Source organism: Amblyomma americanum, chromosome 2 (assembly GCF_052857255.1).
Source record: "Amblyomma americanum isolate KBUSLIRL-KWMA chromosome 2, ASM5285725v1, whole genome shotgun sequence".
Classification (NCBI taxonomy): domain Eukaryota; kingdom Metazoa; phylum Arthropoda; class Arachnida; order Ixodida; family Ixodidae; genus Amblyomma; species Amblyomma americanum.
The window spans coordinates 225,032,422-225,059,221 of record NC_135498.1 but is presented as its reverse complement, the minus strand read 5'-3'; the positions used below and the strand labels follow the sequence as shown (position 1 = coordinate 225,059,221).

Sequence of the window (26,800 nt, the reverse complement as noted above, 5' to 3'; positions counted from 1 at the left end):
TTGCACGCACAGGACGCATTTCCAATGGCTATCTTGTTTGGCTGTATGCGTACTCCATACATACGCTACACTTCTTGACAAACGCTTCAATATCTGGGTGCATTCCACGCCAAAAAACTAGACGCCGTGCCCTGACTTTGTTCTTATTAATGCCCATATGGCCGTGATGGATTTTTTCTAAAATATCTCGTTGCAATCTAGTTGATATTATAGCCTTGCAACCTTTTAGCAGCACGCCTCTAACTTCGGACAGTTCGCTCTAGCTTGACTTCAGCGGTCCTTCGATAGGAATACCATCACTTAGGTATTTTAGAACAGAACTCAGATAATAGTCCAATGGAGTAAAATGCTGAGCTAGTTGTTAATTGCTGGGCTAAGGATCATTCCTCGTCTCTAAGGCTAGTCGCTTCCATGTGTCGTCCCTGACAAGCGAGCAAACCACACTTACAGCATGAACTTCCATGTCATCACTCTGGATGCTCGTATCGTCCTCGCAGAGGCCCTTGAAAGCATGTCGGCAAGCAGAAGTTTTTTTTCCTGGAACGAAGCATATTGTGATATCATAACGCACCAGCCTAAGAAAGAACCACTGCAGCCTTGGCGGCATATCGCCAACTGCTTTTTTTTTGTAGATAGCAACTAATGGGCGGTGGTCTGTTTTCAAAATAACCTGCCGGCCGTGGACGATCTCTATTTGAGAATACCGCTGCTGAGTGTCAGTGAGCACTTTGGAAGCGTAAGCCACGGGTTTCCAGGAATTGCCATGACACTGCAACAAAGCTGCGGCAATCCCATTCTGTGATGCATCACAGGACACTTTTGTTGGTTTTTTGGGTCGAACACTGACAGGAGCGGTTGTTTGCTCATGCTATAGCATAGCAGTTTCTACTCACTCGCATGGTTATCTGTCCATTCGAAAACTGCATCTTATCTGATTAGGCTCCTGAGAAGAGTCGTTCTTTGCACCGGAGTGGGTAAAAATTTTCCAAAGTAGTTTACGACCCCGAGCATTCGCAGAGCTCCAGATTTGTCAGATGGAGCCGGCATTTCCAACAGGCTTTTCATTTCGGAAGGGCTTGGTTTTATACCTTGTGCACTGACAACGTCGCCTAAGGACTCAATTTCTTGAACGCCAACTGTGCACTTCTCACGATTAAATGTGAGACCAGCCTGCTAAGCTGCTTGTAGTGCTGACCGCAGGCGTTCGTCGTGCTCCTGCCGGGAGGTGCCCCAGACTAGTAAGTCTTCGACGTGCACTTTCACGCGGAGAAGCGGTTAAAAAATTTAATTCAGTGTTTTTTGAAACACTTCAGATGCCGACGAAATACCGAAAGACATCCGTAAAAAATAATATCGACCGATCGGTGTTGCAAAAGTACAAATCCTGGAGGTTTCTGCGTGCTTAAAATAACGTCTTCTTGGGCGAGTTGGTCACAATTCATCTTTGGTACTAGGCGCGAACATCTTTTGGTACTAGGCCCTTCCTTGTGTTCTGTGTGTGTTCGCGCCTAGTACCAAAGATGAGCTGCGTGCAATGGGATCTGATGGAACCCCGAGTTACCGTCAAGTCTGGAGAACACTGTTGCGCCCGCTAGCTCGGATTCTATATCTTCTCGCTTTGGCATTTCGTAGTGTTCTCGCTTAATTTATTCGTTTATCTTTCTAGGATCCATGCACACTGGGATATTTCCATCTTTTTTGCGAACGAGAATGAGCGGACTCACCCAGTCTGGCTTCTGTGACCTTGGTGATGAACCCAGCCTTTTCCATGCGTTAGAGTTCTAGCCGGAGCGGTTGTCGCAGAGCCAGAGGAACCTGTCTCACTGTTTGAACAACAGGCGTGGCGTCTTCACGTGGGGCCATGCGGTAGAGGCGTCGGACACAGCCTGTGCCGCTGAACAGGTGTTGGTAATCGCGAATGACTTTATCAGAACTGTTCACAGTTACGTTGTGCATTTCCCGCGGCAGAAGCCCCAGTTCTTCGCATGCTTCAAGACCAAGGATTGCTTGATTTCCTTTGCGTACTACGAAAACGTTGCAACGCTCTTTCGATTACTCAGCTCCACTTTAGTTCTGAGGACACCCAGATGTTTGATAACGCCGCCGCCATACGCCCTCAGGACCACACTGTTCGGCTTTATTGGTGGATTGGGATTCATATTCCTGTAGAGCCCAAAGGGTGAAAGGTTGGCTTATTGGATCCCGTGTCCACTTTAAACTTCACCAGCATACTGTTCATGCGTACTTCAACGGTCCAATCACGTTGACTGCTGACGCTGCTGACAGACACGTCGAGTACGAAGTTTCTTCGGATTCTTGCAGTGCGTTCACCCGGTTATTTGCCTTGCAGCAAACCGCGAAGTGGTCCCTTGCTTGATACTTTCTGCGTCTCCGTCCAAACGCTGGGCAGCTTCGCGGTGCATAAGTTCGGCCGCATTTTCTGCGCTTGAATTGCTTTGACTGCTCTTTACCCAAAACTAGGCTTTCCTTTCGCACGAAGTCCACCGTTTCCTGCTGGCGCTCATTACATATATTTTGGTGTTCAGCGGCCTTGCAGATGTCTTCTGCTTTTTTGAATGTGAGCTGGCTGTCTGCGAGCAACTTCTCTTGGATTTTGCTATCACTGGTGCCAAAACCTATTTGGTCTCTAATCATTGACTCCGTCAATGTGCCGAAATTGCATGTCTGGGCTTGCGTCTTCAAACCACGCAAAAAATGCTCGAAGGGCTCACCGGAATCTTGCACTGGTTTTCTGAAGAGGCACCGCTCGTGGACTTCGTTCCGTTGGGCAGCACACTATTCTTCAAACTTTTTAACCACCGTCGCATATTCGAGCTTGCTCTCGCCATCCGCAAAGGTAAATGTGATGTAGATGCAGATTGCTGGTCACTGGCCAAAGTCAAAAGATGAAAAGACGTTTCGGGAGCACCACAGCTCCCTTGTTCACTATGAAGCAATCGGCGCACGGATCCGTTCTTTTGTAGCACCCAGTAGCGTTTTTAAGGATTTAGCATAGATAGGATTTAGAGTTCCGTCGTTCCTGTTTAGTGTGTTAGACGTTGTCTGTATGATAACGGACTCCAGATTCTGCCGTGCTGATGTGTTCTTTTCTGTTGTCAATATCTGTACTTGATCCCAGTTAATCTCGTGGCTGGATTCTTGCACATGCTCGGGGATGGCGTTAGTTGTTACTTTCTGGTTTCAGTCGTCGTTCTGGTGCTCTCTCAGGCGTCTCCCGAAGTCCTTTGTTTCACCGATATATATTGATGAGCAATCGGCGCAGTCAATCTCATACACAACACTTGGCATAAGAGGACTTCTTGTTGGGCAAGTTGGTACTTGAACATTGTACTTTTTTAGGCGCCAAAACCACACACACACAAGAGAAGGAAACGAGACAGAGCGCCTCACAACTGGTTAAATTGGGGAAGCCACATGCATGCCTATATATGCAGTCAACCGGCGCCTGCGCAAGGAGCATATTCATACATCAAGTAGTACACGATAAGCATCTTTCAAAAAACTGTTTTTCCGCCTTGTATAATGATAATGACGTTTCACTGATGCACAAACTGCCTTTCTTACTGATATAGAATGCTTCAATAAGTTCTCTTGCTTTTACATTGTCACTCCTGGCCAGAATCCGCACCGTTGAAAAACATGGCTCACAAGAGCGTGAAGGGCAGGATCTAATATGTTTTCGTAAATTTGGGCCCTCTTTATTTTGTTCCACGTTTCTTTAATCTTCCCTGATTCGCTCATTGACACAGCGCCCGGTTTGTCCTATATAGGAACGACCGCACGAGAGGGGAATTTCGTACACTACCCCTTCGGTACACCTCATGAATTGTCGCCCGTGCTTGGTTCCACAGCCTGTTTCTTTTTGTTCTTGCTTTCTTTTTTCTAATCGAGGGCAAACACTTCCGAGCTTCAGGGGGGCTGTGAAAACGAGCGGGACACCATGCCTGCTCGCCACCTTTTTCAGGTTGTGGGTCAACTTGTGCACATACGGCACCGCCACAGGTCTCACCTCTTCTCGAGGGACCTCTGCCCCAGCTCTCACTGCCCTCGACTTCATCTTCTGGAGCAGGCTTTCGGCGACACCTGTCACGACCTCTGTCTCGTTTCCTTCTCTTGTGTGTGTGTAGTTTTGGCGCCTAAAAAAGCACAATGTACAACACTTGGAAATCTTTCACGAGGGAGCTTGTCCTTAACATTCACCAGTTCTGTTCACACCTTGCCAGCGGGGACGTGCGCGATGTTGACGCAATGCTTGCGGAAAATACGTGCAAGCGCTTCGCTAATTCCCGCTACGTATGGGACAGCGGCTCGCTTTTCTTTTGGCTTTTCTGTGCTCTAGTGTTCTTTGAAGACATGCTGATTCGCTGGCATTCTTCTTGCGGTGTTCCTGATGAAGGAAAGAAGGTAGCCGTTTCTTCGAAGATCAGACTCCATTCTTTTCATTTCGCTCTTCAGATTGGCATCTTGACTGCAGACCTCTCTGGCACGGTTGATCAGGGAGACAACCACAGACCGTTTGTGAGCGACTGGGTGCACAGAACTGTAATGTAAATATTTACCAGTGTGCGTAGGTTTGCGGTAAACATTAAATACAACGCCAGTCGGAGTACGGGCTACCGTGCATGGTGTCCAGGAATGGGGGGGCAGCCGTCGGCTTCTTCCTCAAATGTGAACTTGATTGAGGGTTAAATGGAGTTCAGGTGGTCCATAAAAAGGGCCATGTGCTTGCGCTCTAGAACACAGAAGCAGCCGTCCACATACCTTAGAAAACTTTTTGGTCGCGGCTGGAAAGTGGTTAGGGCTTTGTTTTCGATGACTTCCATCGTAATGTCTGCCGCTGTAACCGAGATCGCTGCTCCCATTGCTGTGCCGAAGGTCTGTTGGTAAAAGGTGCCATTATAAGTAAAATAGGTGTTAGCGAGACAAAAGCGCAATAGCTCGCAAAGCTTTGCTGCGTCGAAAGGGGTCTGATCTTGCCATGAGCCCTCATCTTCGAGACATTCATCAGGAACACCGAAAGAAGAATGCCAGCGAATCAGCCTGCCTCCGAAGAACGCGAGAGCACAGAAAAACAAAGAGAAAAACGAGCTGCTGTCCCATACGTAGCGGGAATTAGCGAAGGGCTTGCACGTATTTTCCGCAAGCATGGCGTCAACATCGCGCACGTCCCCGCTGGCAAGGTGCTGACAGAACTGGTGAATGTGAAGGACAAGCTCCCTCGTGAAAGATTTCCAGGTGTTGTGTGTGAGATTGACTGCCCCGATTGCTCATCAATATATATCGGTGAAACAAAGGACTTCGGGAGACGCCTGAGAGAGCACCAGAACGACGACTGAACCAGAAAGTAACAACTAACGCCATCCCCGAGCATGTGCAAGAATCCAGCCACGAGATTAACTGGGATCAAGTAAAGATATTAACAGAAAAGAACACATCAGCACGGCAGAACCTTGAATCCCTTATCATAGAGACATCGTCTAACACATTGAACAGGAACGACGAAACTCTACATCCTATCTATGCCAAATAATTAAAAACGCTACTGGGTGCTACAAAAAAACGGGTCCGTGCGCCGATTGCTTCATAGTGAACAAGGGGGCCGTGGCGCTCCCGAAACGTCTTTTCATCTTTTGACTTTCGTCAGTGACCAGCAATCTGCATCACCATGATTCCTGACCAGACGGTATGCCGTCAAACCCTCGACTACAAATGTGATGTAGATTGCGATGCCTTCCTGACCTGCGATGCTCAAAAGCAACGCGGCCTCCGCAGACTCCGGTCGAGATTTTTCGGTTGGCTCCGATGCAGCAAAAAAAAAAAAAGAAAACTAGGAAGCTCTGTTTAAAGAGCTGTCAGTGCTTTTTGATGTCCCCTGTCGCACGCAGCGGCTCCGGTGGCTTCAGGAATTCCATCTTGCCGGTAGGTGACGCCCCACTTCGAACACCATGTATCGGCTGATCGGCTCCTGCAGCCGATGAATCATGACAGCACGGGTGCAGGCGATGGACGTAGTGCTTTATTGCGCGCTAGTTTTATAGCCACCACAGGAAAGAAGGGCAACCTCCTATCCCAGAGAAGCCGGCTGTGTGCGCATGTACCGTGGCTTCCGGGACGACGATTTAGCTACCGATACAGAGCCTTCGAGTATTTTGTTATAAGTGCCCCTGCGGAGATAAATAATATTATCCGGATTACCACCCTATTTTGCCCTGCAACGATCGTCTCAAAAAAATGTTTCCCGTCGCATCAAGGGTAAAATACAGACACGACACAAACCTGAACGACATCCTAGTACACGCTAGGCTTGATAGGAAACCCCCACCGACAGAAAGCTCATGCTCTCGAGCTAGGTGCAAGACAAGCAAGCATTTACAAAGCGACGCTACTGTAGAAGCACAGCAAGCGACTTCAGGTTCGATATAACGACTAGGTTTAAGTGCGCGTCGTCGAATGTTATCTACGGGGCCGCCACGCTGGCTCAGTGGTTATGGAGCTCGGCTGCTGCCCCGAAAAACGCGCGTTCGACCCCTGACGGGGTGCTTGAATTTCGATTGAGGCAGTATTCTGAGACCCCGGTGCTGTGCGATATCAGTGCATGTTAAAAATCCCAGGTGGTCGAAATTTCCGGAGCCCTTCACTATGGCGGCCCTTATAGACTGAGTCGCTTGGGGACGTTGAACCCCATAACCCCATAAAAAAAACACAGGACAAGAGCTTGTCCACACAGCGCTTGCCCTGAGTTTTTTCTCTCCTTTTCGTCCCTGTTTTTCACTCTGTTTTTTTGAACATGTATCACAAACTGGCCCAGCTAGCTATTGTCATAATGTTATCTACATGCTTCAGTGCTCCTCTTGTTATAAGCAATATATCGCAGAAACCGAGCAATCAGTGAGCGCTAGAATACATGATCATCGCGCTGACACATCAAGGAACCTTCTGGAGGCAGTAGCGCAGAATTTTAACCAACGTGATCAGAACTTCGATAACTTTAATTATTCGTTCTTCAATCAGCTTGAAATCTCCAAGAGACAGAAAATACAGAGAGGAATTCTTAATCCACAAATTTAAAACCTTAAACTAGCAGGGATTAGCATATCCAGAGGAAACTCAGAATCTCTCAGGAACATTCCGGCACTGCCGTAATTCTTTAACATGGTCTTGCACATGGTCAGAGAATTTAACAGCACTTCATACCGCCGCTTTATGGTTTCTTTCACCATACACTTCCGCCCTGACCTGTCCTATACCCCAAAATCACAATTTTTCTCTCTCTTTTACCCTTAGCTTGTGCCCTGCTTCTCTTGCCATCCTTCTCAGGACCACTTGGCTTCCATATTCCTTTGCGCCCCCCTCAGTCCTCCTTTCATGCTTTCTCTTAACTCGTCCCCATAAATGTTCTCGAAAAGCTTCGGTCCTTGAGAACATACAATGGCACCAATCTTAACGAAACAATGCAGGGAATGCAAAGGGTGCTACCTCTTCCTGAACAAAGCTACTGCCATCGGGAGGGGAAAGCCTAGGCTAGAAAGAGAAATTTTAGAAGCGGCATGCGTGCGCAAACTTGGACTAGACACATAAGTTAGTGAGCCTTCTGTGGCCCTTCTAGATAAGAAGATTTGGTTCATGAGCTATGTATGATTTTTTTGCCATTTTCCTGTTTTGTAGTGATAGCTACGTTACGCTAGCATTTCGATCGAGCCTTCAGCGTGGCGACGCCGTGGCTGGTCACATGGTTGATCACCTAGTGCGGAGCAGATGTCGGCGGCGCGGCGCACCGGCGAAACCAAGTGGGGAGGGGGGTGTGGAGAGGGGGAGAGAGGAGACAGTGAATCCACGTCCAGGGATGAAGAATAAGGAACGCCCAGCGAAATTTTGTGAGGGGAACAACAACAACAACAAACGGAGCGTCGACAGACTGATCGCAATTCGACTGAGCGAGTTCTACTCGGCCAGCTGTAGCTATCGCGTCCCCCCAAGTTTAACCAACGCTAAACCACAGCCATTTAGTTTTTAGATTCATTTTGATTGATTCCTGCCACGGACGTTCACATTGCTTTGTTGTCATAGTGTACTCAGGCTCATCCTTTTTTCTGAACCACGTTCTTTCTAATAAACCCCAGTCGCTAGTTGCCGCTCGTCCTGTCCACTTCTCTTCCCGCGTTATGTTCCTGTCGCGATTCTTATTACCCTTGATTATGTCGGACCAACTGGCCCAGAACTTCGCCATGCTGAACCTCCTCCCCCTCACCGGGCCTTCCTCCTCGGAGAAATCACCCTATGTAAACCCCGCCAACTTTGCCCAGACCAAGGCAAGTATTGTCGAAACGTTGACAAGCACACTAAGGTTTTCCTTCCCTTGTTCACTTTGTGTTCACCAAGAAAGATTTGGTGACAGATGGAGTTAAACTTCCCTGCTCTCCTTCGGATGGGGACGGCTTTTAGCAGTACGAAGAGCACTTCAGGTCTTCGTCCGGCGACACATTGCCGGTTGGGGCAGCAATTCCAACTTCTCAAAGCAAAACTTATTTATTAAAGACGGGATTGAAATGCAAGGTGGTGATGACAAGGCAGTTTAAAGAAAAGGCTGTTAAAAACGGCCGAGCTTGAGACTCGGCGCGCTCGTCCCAAGTCGTCGTTTCCCGCGGGTTTTAAACCCCTTCGATAATTGGGCGGAGCTTCAGTAATCTAGCTCTCGCCCAATTTGGACCAATAGCAAAGCAAATGCATCGTATGTACTAGTGGGCGGAGTCCAGGGCTCGCCGGTCCGAGCCCAGTGGAATGCGCAGCTCTCACCCTAAGCGGGCGTCACGCCTCGACGTACATTCCTCGATTCCTCCCCTCCCCAGGCATGATCGCTCCTGGTAACAGGTGCGGGGGGGGGGGGGGGGGCATCGGCCCCGTGGGCTTCCACTTAACAGATGGACGCCGAGATAATTATGCTGATCCAGAGAGGAAAAGAGTAGCACCGAAAAAACACACACAGTAGAAGAGCGACGTAGGACAACCGCTTACTTCATTTGACTTTAATCCTTGAAAGCGAGCAAATATACAGAAAATCCAGGCACGCGCAGGCAGAAATCTCAAGTGCGATCAACAAAACCGTTCAAGATATTGTGTCGAAGGAGACGAAGTTGGCAGTGGCCCGAGACTGAGCGCTCGCGCTAGGCCAGCGGCCATTAAACCATCTCATTGCGAGCGGTCACCTCGTCTCATTCTTCGGCTGGCCGTCACATTTGGTGGAGCTTGCGGGGTACCATAGACATCCTGGTCCGGGGAGCTTCGGCGCATGCGTCAGCCGTGGTCGCCGGCCGTGAGTTCTTGGTCTGCGTCGCCCGGCCGTGCCCCAGCCTTTCAGAACCGAACTGATCTCGCTGTTCTTCGACCGCCCCGTCCAGCGCCCAGACCACTAGACACGATGAACTGAACCTGACGCAAGGACCCGACCCACCGACCCGAGGCGCTGCCCACATGGGACGACCCCGTTGCCCTGCCCATGCCGTTTGGCGCGTCCTGGGGCCCCGGCCGTCGACTCCTGGTGACCTACGGCCAGGAAGCTTCGCGGGCCAGGAATCATTCAGCCATCTCCTTCATCGTGGCGGCCAGCACCTCAACAATTAGTGCTTCCTGTCCCGGCATCCTCTGAAGCCCATCACCACTCCGCGCGTCTCTTTGTCATTGATTGGGGTGATCGCTTGGTGGCCCCGGGTAGTGTGACGAAGAAGACGATGTTGGCCGTGGCCCGAGACGGAGCGCTCGCGCTAGGCCATCGGCCATTAACACATCTCATTGTCATCGGTCATCTCGTCTCATTATTCGGCTGGCCGTCACGCAACAATATGAAAGCTCAGCTTTAACAAGGTTCACACATGTATCGCTGACACACATTTTTTCCTCTTTTTCTGATGTGGTACGCCTCAAACCTCTCGTGCCTTACTATCACTGCTCCTGCCCCGAATCTTTATCCCATCAAGTCCTGGTTCACACTTTTAGCATTGTTTGCAATTTTCCCCCGCCGAATGTTCAGCCGCTCAGTGACACACCTTGCACTCTGCGCGGTGTTTGGGCAGATGCGCTCCTCCTACTTCTTTGAGCAAGCGCGCATGCGCTGCTGCACAGTCACATGCACCCTGCCCGTTTGGCCCACATAGGCCTTCCCGCAGGACAGTGGTATCTCATAGACCACACCGGTGCAGCACTTCACAAAGTGTTTTCTATGTTTTCTGCTGCAACCGTTCCTCTTTCCATCGCTGGCTACGCGTGCGCAGAGCTGAGCAAGTTTCCGTGGAGCCGAGAAGACAAGCGGCAGCAGAACAGCAGGAAGTGATCTATTGTCTCAGGTTCGGCACAAAAAGCGCACAATGGGGAAGTTGCCAGGCCAGATCTGTGAAGGCAGAAATTTAGAAGGGGAACCCGGCAACGCAAGCGCGTGAAAGAGACCTCTAGTCTGCGTGAGCGCCAGTCTTTGCTACTCCAAGGATGCAGAAGATTCTGATATTCGGGAGATGATGTAAGAGCCGAGGCAGCAAATTCTTGAAATATTGTGTAGCTGCGAAACCTCACCTCAGCTGTATATGCACTCTTTGGCAGGACAGCAAGAATTGGGCCGCAGAGAGAGGCTCTTCCTAAGGAATCTGCAACCTCATTTAATTGAAAGCCCACGTGGCCTGGTACCCAAAGCAACCTTACCGAATTTAGATGGAGCGGAATCAGGAACTTAGAGGCGTAATGCCCGAGACTCAGTGGGTGAGGATAATGAAGAGCAAATGGACAGAGAGTGTCATAACCACGACCTGGGAAACGGTAGTTTCTAATTTTCGTAAGGCTAAGATTAGTGCTAATAATTCAACCAGAAAAATTGGAGTGAAGTCAGGAAGACGGAGAGAAAAAGACCAATCCAGTGAAAGCGAAAAAATACCCGCACCTGCCTTTTCGCGATCCTTCGAGGCATCGGTAGCAATAAGAACATGAGAAGGAAATTACCTTAGGTGTTCCTGCAACAGACCCTGAAGAAGCGGGTAGGGCATCAGCTTTGCATTCAATGAGAAAAAGTAATCGAATTTAATCTGGAAAGACGATGACATTTGGTGTACATCTGTGAAATGAATATTTATGGGATCAAGGAGGGACTGCACGTAACATATCTGTGGAATATGAAAACGAGACCAGACGGCACTAAAAAGGGCGGAAGGTTGACTAATAATTATTATACTGGAAGCGTGAAGAGGTGATTCGCACAATTTTAAAAATGTTTGAACAGTTAAAAGGCGAAATCTAGCTGATAACGATGGGATTCGCGCCTCAAGGTGCAGAACAGCATTGGCGACATATTTTGGAAGCCCCAGACAAAGGCGCAACGCCTCGCGCTCCAACAGCACAAGAGGGCGATGTTTATAGGCAGCAGCTCCTGAGAACAAAACACACCCGAACTCCAAAACTGGGCGGACGTGCATTTTATAAATCATCAGAAGTGTATGCCTTCTCATGCCTGACCTAGCATTACAAAGCCTGCGTAGGAAGCCAATGGCCCGAACTCCTTTTGCAGAAACTTGCTCAATGTGTGGCCGCCAGGATAGAGTAGAGCCGTATATTACTCCAAGATACTTCACCGTCTGAACTTCAGGTATTAAGTTCTTTCTATAGACCAGGCAGATATTTACAGGAACAGAAACCAGAAATACTAAAAATGCGCATTTCTTCACATTGAGGGGCAGATGAAATCTTCCTAACCAGTTGTCGAGAACATTGAGGTAATTTTGCAGGGTTAGATAAAGAGTGTGAATGTCACCTGCGGTTGCAAAAAAATGCAATATCGTCGGCGTACGCATAAGTGCTCACATTTTGAATGCATGGAATGGAGCTTAGAAAAATGTTAAAAAGAACCGGTGAGAGAACTGATCCTTGCGGTACACCTCTTGTCTGTGGAAATCTCCTTGAGGAAACACCATTTTGGTAGCAGTAAAATTCTCTATTTTCCAAAAAAAAACAGAAATCCAGGCTGCAAAATAGCTTCGGAAGTTCAGTTCCTGTAATTTAGTAACAGAGTCGAGTGCTCAACGCTGTCGTATGCTTTACTGACACCAAGGTGACCAGCGCATCAAACTGTTTTCTGTTGCGAGCTAATTTAATACTACTCTCTAGGAAAGTATGAGCACACCAAATTGAACAATCTGGCCTGAAACCAATTTGACATGGATTCAAGAGAGCATTTTCTGAACTGAATGACATGGCACGGCTGAGAAGGACCCTTTCCACCGATTTCACTAGGTTCGATGTTAATGAAATAGGGCGTATCTTGTCTAAAGTTAAGCCCTCCCCTTACTTTTTAAGCAATCGAACTTTTTCAGCAAGACGCCTTTCATGAGGTATCCAAGGACCTTTAATAGAATGGTTAAATAGAGCCAACAGGTCTGCAGGAGATTCATTGAACAAAATTTTGATCATAGATGAAGTCACCTTATCGGGGCTAGGAGCCGCTGGGGATAAGCGCAGAATAGTTTGCGACAGCTCAGGCATAGAGACCTCAGTTAAATCACTTGAGGAGCATATGAATATAGCAGGATAAGGAAGAGCAGATGTAAAGCGAAGCTCTAGGCTACACGCAATATCTCCTAAGGCCTTTGCGATGTCAGCAGGGGACTGAACGAAGGATTCAGTGTTGGCAGCCGGCGGAATCACCTTGTTGCGCCTTATGAAATTAAACAAAGCTCATTTATTTCGTGATTGTGAAAAGAAATCATAATGATTTGTATTATACTTTTCCTTTGCACAGGCGACAGTGCGGTTAAATGTTGCTGCAATATTCTTATGATCCAACCAATTTTTGGGGAATTGATTGATGAGAAGTTTCTTCCAAGCTGCTTTCCGTCGTCTATATGCACGCGTGCACTCAGCATTTCGCCAATTGTCTGCGATTGCACCATTGGTTCCATTAACCAAAAATTCAGACTTTTGCCTTGCATGGTCCAGTACTGAACATAGATGTGCAGCCTTGCTTTCGGCACTTGTCTGAGCGCAAGGGTCTAAAGTGATTTGGAGGGCTGCATGATTTTAGCGCATCTTTAAAGAAACTGTAATTTATTAACGTGCGCTGATGTCGCTCAGGAAGAGTTAATTTACATGCAAACTTGAAACTAATCGGTAGATGATCACTGCTTGTTGCACAGTCAACAGGCGCCTAAGACATAACAGAGACTCCTTGGGAGGAAAAAGTTAAATCCAAGGCAGAGCGGCATTGACTCCGAACAAACGTAGGCAATCCGGAATTGTTGCAGATCAAGTTGTTGTCAGAAGCCCAATCAAATAGTCTAGAACCAAAGCTGTCTGTTTTAAACACCCTCGTCACATGGTGCGAATTGAAGTCTCCAAGTAATAGAACCTGAGATCGGCTAATAGACATGAATAAGTCAAGGGGCCGAGTGTTACGCACACCAGACAGGAAATATGCATTAGCTACCGTAAAGGGCTGTCGCCCTGGGACACTGAGGTCAGCCGCAAGGATTTCACATTCATTGTCCGCATATTGGAAAGAAATGCATGCCCTGCGGCAAAACTTATTAGAGATGAGCACTAACAACTCTCCCCCTCGTGATGACCGGTCAAGCCGGAACTTACGGTAATCCTTGAGATGATAATTGAAATTTGTAGTTAGCCATGTTTCCTGTAAAGCAACTAAATCTGGTAGAAGCTGATTGCATAGGCAATTTAAATCTGTTGAAGCTGAGAAATATAGATCTACAATTCCACTGGAGTACACTTAAGAGCCCTATCTTGGCGGGAGTGCCGCAGCTGCGACTGCCTTTTCTAGAATCCTGGCCTTAGCATTTTGACTTGCGTTACTTTTGTTTACTTTGACTGGGGGCAAGATGGACCTGCAATATTCAGAGGAGACCAACTTCGTTTCTGGGCGCGGAGATCAGACTCCATATCCATACAGTCCATAGAGGAAGCGTCCATAACACTGTTCGAAGGAGAGGCCTGAGAGGTCCCTTGTTGCTCACATTGTTTTTGGCCCTGTGGAGCGGAATCGATTACTACAGAAGGAGGAGTAGCTTCCGAAGCAAAAGAAGGCAAGAGCGGACCGGTGGACACCTGCAGAAGATTGGACATCTGAGCAGCTATGACCTGCGAAGTGCACGTGGATACGGTTTCCATAATGCGATCCATTGCATTTTCCACAGCTTTAACTGCCGCTGTAAGAGCCTGGGACCAACTAGAATTCATTATGGGTGGGCATTTGGCGGCCACACTGGAGTAGCCTGAGGCTCTCTCCTTGACTGCGGCAAAAGCCTCCCTCCGCGTGCATCTCCGCTTGTCTATAAGCTCAAGCACCTGAACTTCTTGTGCTAGTGCAGGACAGTCAGGCGAATCAGCAGGGTGAGCACCACTACACAAACAACATTTCTCTTGCTGTTCAGGACATTCCTCTCTGCATTGACGTTCCCCACAGGCACAGCAGCGTAAGGCCGATTTGCAGGCTTTGCCGCTGTGGCCAAATCGCCAGCAGTTTTGACACTGAAGGAGCCGAGAGTTAAAGGCATGTACTCGAAAAACCAATGGTCATACCTTAATCTCTGACGGGCAAACTATTCCTGCAAATGTGGCAATGACGGACTCCGTAGGAATTTCTGCTCCGTCAACCACCCTGCTGCATCGATTGATAGCAATCACTACTGCAGGCGAGAGGTCCTCAAGCGTTTCCACGGGGCTCAATCGAGAGTCGACCCCTCGGACCAAGCCCTTGGAACATGCTAGATGAGGCGGAATAAATGCGCTCACCGGGTGGATGGGGAAGGTTGTACACTTTAGCAGGTCTTCAGCACAGTCTTTATCCGGTGACCTGCACAAAATACCATCCCTGCCGAACTGCCGGACATCAGTAATGCGCATGAAGTGCTTGGATGTGGATTGAAGAACCACCTGCACTGCCTCCGGGTTGTTCAGTCGGATAGCGCCTCCATCGGAAGGCATTAAAGCGACTGGAATGCTCGAAACTCCACTGCGCGAAAAGAGATCAATTGGGAGCTGGTCTTGGGGAAGAGATGCCGACCAAGGGGAAAACCCCTGGCCAGGAGAAGAAGTAGACATTAAGCTCTCGTCCCGCGCCCAATCACCCCATAACAGGAGCAAGCAGGCACAGACAAAAAGAAGGATAAATTTAGCAAGCTAGCGCAACACCGCCAGTTACTTAGCCACTGCCCCGCAGCCTCGGTTGCTCGGCCACGTCACCTTCCAAGCGTAGAAAGTGCTCTCAAGGCGGAGCGTTCGGCGCTTCTGGTCGTCTTCTTCGTTAAGCGCCAGCCTCTGAAGATTCCAAAGCCGAAGGCCAGTCTTACAATTGCCCCCGAGCGAAAGGGCGCCATCCTGGCGGCCTAGGACGATGTGACGACGGCGGGGTCGTAGTATGGTTTCAGGCGGGTCGTGTGGACAATGGCGCGGCCTCGGCGACAATGATCAGGGGTTGGCGTAAGGGGTTCAATGAGGTAATTGACGGGGGATGTCTGCTGAAGAATACGGTAGGGTCGCTGGTACTTGCTAACAATTTGCAGGAAAGGCCGGGACTTGAGGTGGGTACCAAGAGCGAGAAAAAAAGACTCAGGAAGGTAAGTGGGAGGAAGTGCAGTGGGATCGCGGGTGCTTTTCTGCTGCTGCTGGGCGTGAGAGGTGATGGACAGGGCACGCTGTCGGCATTCCTCGTCATAAATTGCGGCTTTTATTTATTTAGTTATTCATTTATCTTAAAAATAGTTCTAAATTCGGAAGCATCAGAGCGGTAAGGTAGAATGGTGTCCATTGTGCAGGAAGCCTCACGGCCGTACAGGAGAAAGTACGGAGAGACTCCGGTGGTGGCTTGAGCAGCGGAGTTATAAGTATATGTGACAAAAGGGGGAACGCGGTCCTAGTTACATTGGTCGCAATCAACATACATGGCCAGCATGTCGCCGATGGTGCGGTTAAGACGCTAAACCATGCCTTTTGTCTGGGGATGGTAGGGGGAGCTGGTGCGCTGAACGATGTTGCATTCCTGAAGGAGAGGTTCCACAACTTTGGAGAGTAAGGCCGGACCTCTATTGCAGCTCTTTGGGCGCACCATGGCGAAGAATGATGCGATGGAGAATGAAGCATGCAATGTCATGGGCTGTAGCGGATGGTAAAGGTGACGTTTCAGCGTAGCGTGTGAGGTGGTCGATGGCAACGATGATCCAGCGGTTCCCGATTGATGTGCTGGGAAGAGGGTCGTAGAGGTCGATGCCAACACGCCCAAAGGGCTGCGCTGGGCAAGGCAGCGGCTGCATAGGAGCGGCGGGTCGGCAACGTGGATGTTTTCGTCGCGGGCATGCGGTGCAGGACTGAACGAACTGGCGGACATAACGGGCCATCCCACGCCAGTAGTTCCGCTGTCGTAGACGGATGAAGGTTTTCAAGAATCCAGCATAAGCACACTGGGCATCATCGTGGTAAGAAGAGCAAATGAAGGAGCGCTGATGTGTTTGAATGACGAGAAGCCACTTGCGACCATCCGGGAGGTAGTTGCGGCGGTAAAGAAGCTCGTCTCGGATGGCGAAGTGGGGGGACTGACGACGGAGAGCACGAGAAGGATGTCGAGACGATTGGCCGGATAAGAGATCTAAGAGGCAAGTGATTTATGGGTCTTTTCGTTGCTCGGAAGCCATATCAATGGACTCAAACGTTAAAGAAGGCAGGGCGGATATACAAGGCACTGCCTCAGATTGTACAGGGGAACGTGAGAGGGCATCAGCATCGGTATGTTTGCGGCCGGAACGATAGATAACGCGAATGTCGTACTCTTTGAGTCGAAGAGCCCAGTGGGCCAGTCGACCAGAGGGATCTTTCAAACAGGACAACAGCGCAGGGCGTGGCGATCGGTGACAACGTCAAAAGGGCGCCCGTACAGGTAGAGGCGAAATTTGACGATCGCCCAAAGGATGGCTAAATACTCCTTCTCGGTGACAGAATAGTTGGCTTCAGCTTTTGTGAGTGTGCGGCTAGCGTAAGCAACAACGTATTCTTGAAAGCCTTGCTTGCGCTGAGCGATTACTGCACCGGGGCCGACGCCGCTGACATCGGTGTGGAGTTCCGTCGGAGAGCGAGGGTCGAAGTGACGCATAATCGGTGGAGTGGTCAGAAGGCGACGGAATGTCGTAAACGCTTCATCACAGGCTGGCGACCACGCCGAAAGGTCGTGACTGGACAGGAGCTTGGTCAGGAGGTAGATGTCAGTGGCGAAATTGCGGACAAAGCGGTGGAAGTATATAGGAGCAGAGGCCGACGAAGCTGCGGAGGTCTTTTACTGAAGTGGGCTTCGGAAATTCGGCCACAGCTCGGAACTTGGCCAGGTCCGGGAGAACACAATCCTTCGACACGACATGTCCGAGAATAGTGAGCTGCCGAGCACCGAAGCGGCACTTTCTCAAATTGAGTTGGAGGCCAGCGTCGGCCAGGCAGCGACGAACAGTCTCAAGGCGCTGTAGGTGAGACGAAAAGTCCGCGGAAAAGATCACAACGTCGTCTAGGTAGCAAAGGCATGTGTGCCATTTGAGCCCTCGGAGTATGTTGTCCATCATGTGCTCGAATGTGGCGGGTGCATTGCAGAGGCCGAAGGGCATTAAATTCATAGAGCCCGTCGGGTGTGACGAATGCAGTTTTTGGGCGATCGGCCTCCGCCATCGGCACCGGCCAGTAACCGGATCGCAAGTCCAATGAAGAAAAGAACTCAGCGCCCTGCAGGCAGTCGAGGGTATCGTCGATACGAGGGAGAGGGTAAACGTCCTTGCGTGTAATCTTGTTCAGACGACGGTGGTCGACGCAGAACCGGATGCAACCGTCTTTTTTCTGTACCAGGATCACTGGCGATGCCCACGGGCTGTGCGACAGCTGTGTCACGTGGCGCTTGTGCATGTCGGTCACCTGCTCGTCATTTATGCGGCGATTAGCGGCTGACACGCGTTACGGACGTTGGCGCAAAGGGGCATGCGTTCCAGTGTCAATACAATGGGTAACGGTGATCGAGCGGCCCTAGGAAGGTTGCTGGTAGTCAAACGAAGCTTGAAAACCCTGCGGAACGGCGACAAGCTGGTCTCGTTGGGTAGACGTCAGGGAGGCGTCGACGGAACGGTGAAAAAGTTTGACGGAAGACTGATTCGTGATGAAAACAGGCGTAATGGCGCTGACGTGAAGGCCGGCTGTGCTATCGACGAGGGGGTATGCTGAGGCGGGATCGAGAAAGGCAACACTGCCAAGCGATTGGCCACGGAGTAAAGTGGTAGGGAAGGAGAACGGGTTGGCCACATAAATAGCGCTGGAGCCGCGAACAATTGTCATCATGGCATGAGCCAGCAAAACAGACTTCTGGTCAGCGCAACGTAAAGAGAATGTATAGGTGACAGTTGCATCTGAGAGAGCAGCACAAGAAAGAGGCACCAGCTCTGAAGAGAAAGGCGGAACGTCTGTGTCCTCTGAGACGACCACATTAGCGCCAGCAGCATCGGATACGTCCAAGGGAGCGTCACGTTAGGGCGACAAGTCAAGCTGAGCACGGGCGCAGTCAATAATGGCGTGATGTGAGGAGAGGAAGTCCCAACCAAGGATAACGTCTTGAAAGGAGCGGGCGAGGATGAACTCGATTGTGTAGGGAATGTTCTCGATGAGCAGGCGGGCTGTGCAGGCGACTAACGGTCGAATGTACTGATCGCTGGCGGTGCGGAGAGAAACGGCAGGAAGGGGCGTCGTCACTTTTTGAGTCTGCGGCAGAGGGTGTGACTGAGAATGGAAACGGCTGCGCCAGTGTCAACAAGCGCTTCGACGGCGACTCCCTCAACGAACACGGTAATAATATTGGCAGGCATAGAAACAGGTCCTGAGTGATTCGCTGGTGACGCAGTTCCCTCAACGAATACAGTAATAATATTGGCAGGCATAGAAACAGGTCCTGAGTGACTCGCTGATGACGCAGTTCTTTCCTCCGGAACTGCGGCCATTAGTTTTCTGCGTGGACAGCGGGTTGGCGGTGGTGCGTCAGAGAACTGGAACGGCGGCCAGGGGACTGCGAGCGGTGGGAGCGGGGATGGTAACTAGGAGAAGAAGCATCCGGAGGCGGCTCGTGTGACGAGGGCACGCAGTGTAGGCGGGGTACGTGGAAAATGCGGGACATTGACAGCTGGTATGCGGACCGTCGAATTCGGAAAAAGCATGCATCCTAAACGTCTGGATCCTATCCCTGCTACTCTGCCCACCTTGTCGCCAAAGGAATCAAACTTGAGCGCACGTAGCACCCGGTGATCGCTCCTGTTGTAGTGCTGGGCTCGTTATATAAGAGGGTCACAGTGGGTCGTGGTGTTGCGCGAGGGATCTTGGCAGCGTCGAATTTTAATATTTCTAGCTGGACCGCTTTGAACAGTTGAAAAACTCTCGCACAAACTTGTGGCTAAATTGTCTCCGATGAACATGGCACATGAAAGGCCTTAAAAAGCTGAATACTCGGTACACGTTATTGACTAAGTGAACTTGGAAACTAAAGCATTTTCGGCGCGGTAACAGTAAGCAAACTATGGTCGACGGAGTCAAGGAAAACAAATTGCACTGGTTAACTATAGAAAATATATATTTACCGTATGCATACTATTCGACCCAGTAAGGGTGCCTCTGAACTATGTTGCACTTGTCGCTTCTTAATATTTCGTGAGTTATACTCACTCTGTATCTTTGGCTACAGGCTCGAAAACAGACACAACACAAGGCAGAAAGACGGGAGGGAGCACCACTCACAACTGATTTATTTGAGGTAAACACGGACAAGTTCTCACACCCAAGGAATGCTATCATCTTCAAAATTGATATGATAGCGAACGATTTAAAAAGTTCTCAGCCTTATACAAAAATATGGGCGTGTCGCTGACGCACATGCTTCTTTCAATTCCAATGTAAAAAGCTTCTATTATAATTATAATCCTGGCTTTTGTCTCTTCGCTTTTTGATAGAATTCGCGCACTGGAAAAACATGGCTCACAAGTGCGTGACGTGCAGGACCTTATATGCTTAGGCATATTTGGGCCATCTTTACCTTGCTCAACCTTTCTTTTGAGTTCCCTGATTCGCTCGTTAATGCAGCGCCCAGTTTGCCCCATATAGGAGCGGCCGCACGAGAGGGGAATTTCATAGACAACGCCTTCGGCGTACTTCATGAACGATCGCCCATGTTTTGGTGCCACACCCTCTCTCTTCTTTTCGTTCTCTTTCAATACGAGATCAGAGGCTTCCGAGCTTTCCTGGAGCTGAAAAAACAAGCGGCACACCATGCCTGCCTGCGACCTTTTTCAAGTTGTGGGCTAACTTGTGCACGTAGGGCACCACCACATGTCGCACCACCTCTTCTCGAGGGACATCTTCCCCAGCTCTCACAGCCTTTCTATTCATCTTCTGTAGCAGGCCTTCAACGACCACCGTTACGAGCGCACCAGGGAGCCCTGCTGAAGAGAGCCTGGCCAATTGGTTTTGAAAACTTAGTGGCATCTTGTGAAAGCGTGATTTTCTGAGTGCGGATTCGAGACAAAGTGAAGCGATCCCTCATTTAATTAGTTTGGAATGAGCAGAGTCATATGGCAGAAGCCATTTTTTGCGCGCGGAGCATACGCCCAACAAACCTGTTCCTCACAAAACTCAATACTAAGATCTAAAAACTGTAAAACATTACCTTCAGGTACTTCACAAGTAAAACTTAAGCCATTTCCATGCTGACTAAATAAGGATAAAACATCGCGCACACATTCGTTGAAGTTCAAACTTCCGTCTTTAGTAAACATGATTAAAAAGTCATCCATATACCTGAAGACTTCAAAAACGTTGCTAGCTGTTAAAACCTGGAGCAAAACTTGATCCATTTGGGAAATGAAAATATTACTCAAAACAGGTGCTACACAGGAGCCTATACATATGTCAGCTTTCTGAAGAAAATACTGCTCGTCAAACGTTACGAATGTAGGTTGTAAATAAAACTATAAAAGGGTTAAAAAATCCTCGATGGCTACACCCGCAGTATTCTGAAAACAAATTGGGTCTTTACTTTCAATGCACTCTCTGACTGCAGTTAACAAGGCTTCGTGGGGAACAGAATAAAATAAATCCACGACATCTACCGAAAAATCGCGTCCAACATCTCGATGAGATTCTAAGAATTCACAAACTTCACAAGCTTTTTTGTAAGTAAGGGGTCTTCTGCACCAGGTATACCCAAATTTTTCAACAAGAACCGGCTAAGCGGCCTCTGCCATGATCCCTTTTCAGTAACAGTAATCCTAAAGGGCATTCCGTACTTGTGCGTTTTTACCGAAAAGAACATCTTCAATGCATTATTCTTGCATTTGGCAATCTGTTTGCTAAGACGTACTAAACCTAGCCGCTCACACATTGCAACAGCTCTGTTTTTAACTTTCGTAGCTTTCACTTTGACAGGCGAAAAATTCTCTTCAATTGCCCGGGCTGCTCTTTCAGAGAAATTATTTTCAGATAACACTACAAATCCGCCTTCCCTACCTGCTTGTAAAAGCCTTGGGTTATTTTTCTTAAAGAAAGACACAATGGCTCGGGGTGAAGTTCCCTTACGATGGACAGGTACCCGGTTGCAGGATTTGAGAAGGCAATCTACACCCTCAAGTAGACACTTTTCACGCTCTTCAGAATTGGCCTTACTGGCGATTCGACGATTGATGGCTTTCAGTGCTTGCGGCGGCACTTGTGGTTCTAGTCCATACTTGGGTCCCTTCCGAACAACTGATGACATTTCCTCAGGCAGATGAATGCCCCAACAACCACTAAACCTCCCCCACAATTCTTCTTCTTCAAACTTTCCTTCAGCAGCTTGTCTAACAGGCACACCGAGAGTTGTTTAGTGATTTGGGACTGGGTGTGCGTATTAGACAACTCTCGGTGTGCCTGTTAAACAAGCTGCTGAAGGAAAGTTTGAAGAAGAAGAATTGTGAAGGAGGTTTACTGATTGTTGGGGACATTCATCTGCCTGAGGAAATGTCATCAGTTCTTTGGAAGGGACCCAAGAATGGACTGGAACCACAAGTGCCGCCGAAAGAACTGTTAGCCATCAATCGTCGAATCGCCAGTAAGGCCAATTCTGAAGAGCGTGAAAAGTATCTTCTTGAGGGCGTAGACTGCCTTCTCAATTCCTGCAACCGGGTACCTGTTCGTCATAAGGGAACTTCACCCCGAGCCATTGTGTCTTTCTTTAAGAAAATAACTTCAGGCTTTTACAGGCAGATAGGGAAGGTGGATTTGTAGTGTTATCCGAAAATAATTTCTCTGAAAGAGCAGCCCGGGCAATTGAAGAGAATTTTTCGCCTGTCAAAATAAAAGCTACGAAAGTTAAAAACAGAGCTGTTGCAATGTGTGAGCGGTTAGGTTCAGTCCGTCTTAGAAAACAGATTGCCAAATGCAAGAATAATGCATTGAGGGTGTTTTTTTTTCGGTAAAAACGCACGAGCAAGGAATGCCCTTTAGAACTATTGTTACTGAAAAGGGGTCATTGCAGAGGCCGCTTAGCCGGTTCTTGTTGGAAAATTTGGGTAAGCTTGATGTAGAAGACCCCTTCCTTACAAAAAAAATCTGATGAAGTTGCAGAGGCCGCTTAGCCGGTTCTTGTTGGAAAATTTGGGTAAGCTTGATGTAGAAGACCCCTTCCTTACAAAAAAAATCTGATGAAGTTTGTGAATTCTTAGAATCTCATCACGATGTTGGACGCGCCTTTTCGGCCGAAGTTGTGGATTTATTTTATTCTGTTCCCCATGAAGCCTAGTTCAATTCTTTCAGACAGTGCATTGAAACTAAAGACCCTATTTCTTTTCAGAATACTGCGCATTTATCCATCGAGGATTTTCAACACTTTTAAATTTTTATTTACAATCTACCTTCTTAACATTTGACGAGCAGTGTTTTCTGCAGAAAGCTGGCATATGTATAGGCTCCTGTGTTGCACCTGTCTTGTGTAATATTTTTCTTTCCCGAATGGATCAAGTGTTGCACTAGGTTTTAACCGCCAGCAACGCTTTTAAAGCGTTCAGGTATATGGACGACTTTTAATCATTTTTACTAAGGGCGGAAGTTTGAACTTCGGTGAGTGTGTGCGCGATATTTTATCCTTTTTTAGCAAACATGGAAATGGCTTAAGTTTTACTTGCGAAGTACCTGAAGGTAATGTTCTACAGTTTTTAGATCTTAGTATTGAGTTTTGTGAGGAACAGGTCTGTTGGGCGTATGCTCCGCGCGCAAAAAAAAAAAAGGTTCTGTCATATGACTCTGCTCATTCCAAACTAATTAAATTGGGGGGATTGCTTCACTTTCTCTCGAATCCGCACTCAGAAAATCACGCTTTCACAAGATGCCACTAAGTTTTCAAAACCAATTGGCCAGGGTGCCTTCAGCTGGGTTCCCTGATTCGCTCGTAACGGCAGTCGCTGAAAGCCTGTTAGAGAAGATGAAGAGAAAGGCTGTGAGAGTTGGGAAGATGTCCCCCGAGAAGAGGTGGCGCGACATGTGGTGGTGCCCTACGTGCACAAGTTAGCCCACAACTTGAAAAAGGTCGCAGGCAGGCATGGTGTGCCGCTTGTTTTTTCAGCCCCAGAAAAGCTCTGAAGCCTCTGATCTCGTATTGAAAGAGAACGAAAAGAATAGAGAGGGTGTGGCACCAAACATGGGCGATCGTTCATGAAGTGCGCCGATGGTGTTGTCTATGAAATTCCCCTCTCGTGCCGCCGCTCTTATATAGGGCAAACTTGGCGTTGCGTTAACGAGCGAGTCAGAAAACACGAAAGAAACGTTGAGCATGATAAAGATGGCCCAAATATGCCTAAGCAAATGAGGTCCTGCCCGTCACGCACTTGTGAGCCACGTTTTTCCGATGCGCGAATTCTATCAAAATGGAAAGATGCAAAAGCCAGGGAATTAATGGAAGCTTTTTGTATTGCAAAGAACGGAAGCATTACGTCAGCGACACGCCCACATCTTTTTATAAGGCTGAGAACAACTATTTCACTCGTTCGCTATAATATCAATTTTGAAGATGATAGTATTTTTTGCGCGTAAGATGGTGTATATTTATCCCTGTTGCCTTCAAATAAATCCGTTATGAGTAGCGCTCCGTCCCGTCTTTCTGCCTTGTGTCTGTTTTCGCGCCTGTAACCAAAGATATGCAGTTACCAACTTGCCCAGCAAGACGTTCAGTTCTGCATATCTGAAGCCTTGCCATTATCAGTTTCGATAATGCTAGCGAGTTTCGATGTTGCTGCATTGCTAACGTCGCATGGGAAACACTTTGAGCGCAGAAAAATCTTGTAATTCAACCGAAAGCCGCTCCGCTGCAACCATCATAGTTATGAAATGAATGGTGGCGCAACAAGGACACTAACAAGAAAGAGACGCCACCAGTGTCCTTGTTGCGGCGCCATTCATTTCATTATGCATGCACCAACTCTCCCCTCAGGCCGTTATTCTATCATTATTATGATTATGGTCAGTAAAGAGAGTAAACGAAGTACTGCAATTATTATGTCCTAGCGCTGAGTCTGAGTGCTCGCGCTAGGACTGTATCCACTCCCGGGACTTTCGGCTTGTTTCGAGGCAACCATATTATTTAAAGTAACGGAAACTAAGAAATTGCTTGCAAAGTCAGCGTCTTTGGTTGCGCAAAAAACTGCGGTGGTCGTTCGGGATGCTCGGTGTGTACGCGAATTATCTTGAGAAAGCAATAGATTTTGTTAACTGATGTAAACTCAGTTCATACTTGGGTCACTTGAAAGCGGCTAATTCTGTCCTTTGGCCTCGCAGTTCAGCGGAGTGCTTTCGTTCCTGCCACGGCGTCCGAGCAAGAAAGTGGGGGCCTGACTGCCGAGGCTGGCGGCGCGGAACGCTCTACGCGGGGTGCGTTATCGATGGACGACGCCCGGCGGCGGCTGCTGCACAGGGCCAAGATGAAGTCCCTCATGATAACCGTGGTCATAGTAGCGGCATTCATCGTGTGTTGGACTCCCTACTACTGCATGATGGTCATACTCATCTTCCTCGAGCCGGATGACCAGCTCACCGAGGAGCTTCAGGCAGGCATTTTCTTCTTCGGCAGCTCCACGGCAATGATAAACCCGCTTATCTACGGCATCTTCCACCTCCGCCGCCAGAGGCCCCTGCGGCGATCGCGGCAGTTCAACAGCAGTGCCGCATCGCGCGCCGTCAACAACTCAGTGCTCTTGCCGGGCTCCCTGAACAAGACGGCTCCCGTGGAACCCACGGCGGAGGGCGACCCGGGTCAGAAGCGGCTGCGGCGAGTCACCCGCGCGCATGCTCGGAACCAGCTGCGTACCATAGAAGCCTCCGCATCTCTCAACGACGGTTAGGGACCGAAGCACCCAACTCAAGGAGGCAAAAGCCGCAAAAAGAGAACAGCTGAATAACCAAACAGGTGTGCGTGCGGGTGTGTCTTACCATAGCCGAACCGAACCATGAAATGGTCGAGAAATCCGGGTGATCGCGAGCTTGGCTGACGGCTGCAGTGATGGAGTACCACTATTCTATACGATTTAAGCAGCGTGCTTTCAGCCTCATGTGTTTTCATTTGCGAGGGTCGTCGCACTATTGTTCTGCATTGTTTTCCACTCTCCTTAATGTTTACTATCTTGTTATGTGACTAATAGAGTGAGGGCAACTTATAATTTAATCAACCAAATGATCAGGCAGGCTTTCGTAAAGGATATTCTACAATAGATCATATTCACACTATCAATCAGGTGACAGAGAAATGCGCAGAATGTAACCAACCCCTGTATATAGCTTTCATTGATAACAAAAAAAGCATTTGACTCAGTCGAAATGTCAGCAGTCATAGAGGCATTGCGGAATCGAGTGTAGAATAATCTTACGTCAAAATGCTGGAAGATATAGCAGCTGCACAGCTACCATAGTTCTCCACTAAGTCAGCCATAAATTTCCAATAAGGAAGGGCGTCAGGCAAGGAGACACAATGCCGTCAATGCTATTCGCCATCAGTTTACAACAGGTATTCCGAGGCCTCAATTGGGAACAGTTGGGGATAAGAGTTAACGGAGAATACCTAACTAATGTGCGATTCGCTTATCACATTGCCTTGCTGAGTCACTCAGGAGATGAACTGCAAATCCTGATCAATGAGTTAGACAGCCAGAGCAGTACGGTGCGCCTAAAAATTCACATCCAGAAAACCAAAGTAATGTTAAACAGTCTAGCAAGGGAACATCAGTTCACAATTGGCAGCGAGGTGCTGGAATTTGTGAAAGAATACGTCTACTTAGGACAGGTAGCGACAGATGATCCGGATCATGAGAGGGAAATAACTCGAAGGATAAAAATCGGGTGGAGCGCATATGCTAGGTTCTCTCAGATCATGAATGGCAGTTTACCAATATCCCTCAAGAGAAAAGTGCACAACAGCTCTATAGTACCGGTACTCACCTACGGGACAGAAACGTCGAGGCTAGTGAAAAGAGTTCAGCTTAAGCAAACTTATAATAAACTGCACATCTCCAACCAAAAATTTTAACTTTAACCCAACGTTTCAAAGCCGACTCGGCTCCTTCATCAGGGGTGACTGAGGGCAGTAGCTAGCATCTTTTAAGTATGGAGGGGGGGGGGGGGGGGTGTCAAAGGAACGACAGCTGTGACGCGAAAGGCGCGGTGGAGTGGGGTTTAGGCTGTTAGTCACGCTGGCGCACTGCAGGGAGGTGCTGAACGGCGA

General features: G+C 48.6%; 1 protein-coding gene across 1 annotated transcript in view; it reads left to right on the top strand.

Annotated features, from left to right (window-relative positions):
- Positions 1–25,551, top strand: part of LOC144120391 (gonadotropin-releasing hormone receptor-like) — a 656,327-nt gene extending 630,776 nt beyond the window's left edge. Inside the window, exon 3 of the mRNA XM_077652739.1 lies at positions 24,865–25,551. Coding sequence (XP_077508865.1) covers positions 24,865–25,427 — 563 coding nt within the window. The 3' untranslated portion in view covers positions 25,428–25,551. The remainder of the gene's footprint in view (positions 1–24,864) is intronic.
- The last annotated feature ends 1,249 nt before the right edge of the window (positions 25,552–26,800 follow it).